The sequence below is a fragment of the Capsicum annuum genome, unplaced genomic scaffold (genome assembly GCF_002878395.1).
Source record: "Capsicum annuum cultivar UCD-10X-F1 unplaced genomic scaffold, UCD10Xv1.1 ctg82025, whole genome shotgun sequence".
Taxonomy (NCBI): domain Eukaryota; kingdom Viridiplantae; phylum Streptophyta; class Magnoliopsida; order Solanales; family Solanaceae; genus Capsicum; species Capsicum annuum.
Window position 1 is genome coordinate 1 of NW_025892787.1, and position 1,941 is coordinate 1,941.

At 32.6% G+C, this 1,941-nt stretch overlaps 1 protein-coding gene across 1 annotated transcript; it reads left to right on the plus strand.

The window, feature by feature from the left end:
• Window positions 1-460: 460 nt before the first annotated feature.
• On the plus strand, window positions 461-1,069 carry LOC124895426 (protein ASPARTIC PROTEASE IN GUARD CELL 1-like). Its single transcript, XM_047405854.1, has one exon. It carries the CDS (start codon window positions 461-463, stop codon window positions 1,067-1,069), a length of 609 nt encoding a protein of 202 aa, XP_047261810.1.
• The last annotated feature ends 872 nt before the right edge of the window (window positions 1,070-1,941 follow it).

The following is a 1,941-nucleotide window of genomic DNA, read 5'->3' on the forward strand; positions in this document are numbered from 1 at the left end:
AATATTGCAGATTCCATACAAAATTAAATATTTTCTTTTATTTGATAAGAATAAGTAGGTGTCAAACGCTCTGATCCTCTTAATAATTATAGTAAATTAAAATGGAAAAAAGATTTAATATAGGCTTTATTGAGAAATTATCTTGTTTCCTAGTTTGTTTACACTATGGCTAATCTCAAAGGATAATCAAATCTCTATAATTAACTTTGATATTTTTCCTAATTGGACATAAAATTAAATTTTTTATAATAAAATTAAACCACTATATGAATGATTATAAGAAATGGTGGAGTTAATACAAAATACCTTCCCTACTCTAATTTCTATTCAAAATGGTTTACTTGTTCCATTTTCACCTTTCCATGTCAATTTTTGTCTCAATTTTGTTTGTAGTTGGGGGCAATGAAAATTTATTTCACCCCTTAACTCCACTTATATTCATCAAGCTAAAGAAATATTTATGTCTCTTGATCCATCTAAACTTCAAGATCCTCTAATGCCATCCTATACTTTTACTATTTACCATAGTGGTATATTTGAAAAATCAAAATTCAAGGACTACGATTCATTGCTTATAAATATGCTTGATCGATCAGAGGTTAGAGCAAGCTATTTAGCTTCAATATTTGAAGACGATAGAGACGTTAAAAAGGGAGAAAACACAACCCTAGCGCGGGAACAAGGTGCACGAGGAGGCAAAATCCGCAAAAAGGTTCCAAAAACAACGAGTACACACTTTGAAGGTGGACCGTATGTCGCATCTTTTTTGCTAGGCAGTAACCAAGTAAAAAATTTAGTGCAAATAGATACCGGTAGTGATTTACTTTGGTGGCAATGTGGACCATGTGAGGAAAATAAGTGTTACAAGCAAGGTAGTCCTTTATATGACTCCACAAAATCGAAAACATTTCAAAAAATCGATTGCGTAAATAGTTCAAGATGTTTTGATGATTTGGACACAACTTATACATGTAATATTTCTAATCATGAGTGTAAGTACAACATAAGATTTGCAAGTGGACAAGTGTCAAATGGTTTTATGGCAGACGATGTGATTACTTTTGTTTAAGACCATCAATCCGTTCAGGTGACATTTGGATGTGGTAAAGATCAAACCACGGGTCAAAGTAGTTTTGGTGGTACATATTCTGGAATTGCTGGCCCTGGACGTAGATTAAAATTTGGGTCATATTCTTTACCATCGCAATTTGGGGCAGATTTAATGTCCATTTGTCTACCCGGGTTTTATTCTGGAAAAACATCTTCTCTTAATTTTCATATCACCCCATGGCGAAGAACGACATCAGCAAAAATAATAAAAGATGACAGGTTTCCTTTATTTTATTTTGTCAACCTTTATAAAATTTTTATTGGCGATAAGCTTCTTCCGGTGCACCAATCATGGTGGAAATTTAATTTAAGAGGCCCTCAAAGTGGGGTCACTGTGGATACTGGAGCAACTATTACCCATTTTCCAACAGATTTGTATATCGTATTTCGTTATTTATTTAGAAGAGAAGTGGGAGATATTCCTTTGGTTGAAGGTCCGCACAAAACTCTCATACGTGCTATAAGGATGATCCAAAAGGCCGTCCATTGTACTTTCCGGATGTGAAGTTGTACTTTGGCAAAGTAAACCCGAAGAACATGTTGTTATTATCAAACAAACGAGTTTTGATACACTTTACTGGATATTACTGTGGGATAGATCTCACACAGTAATAGGAAGTACTCAACTTCAAGGTATAGGATTAACTTTTGATACTTTTGAAAATACTTTGTCGTTTGATTTAGATGCATGTGCTTGAGATATATAAAATTCAAAATTTATGATCTAAAGTTTGAATCTTTTTTTTTAAAAAAAAATTATTTTTATGAATTCGATCATAAAATCTATGGTTATATTTTTTTTCTTATTTTTTTGTTCGAATCTTGTATGTG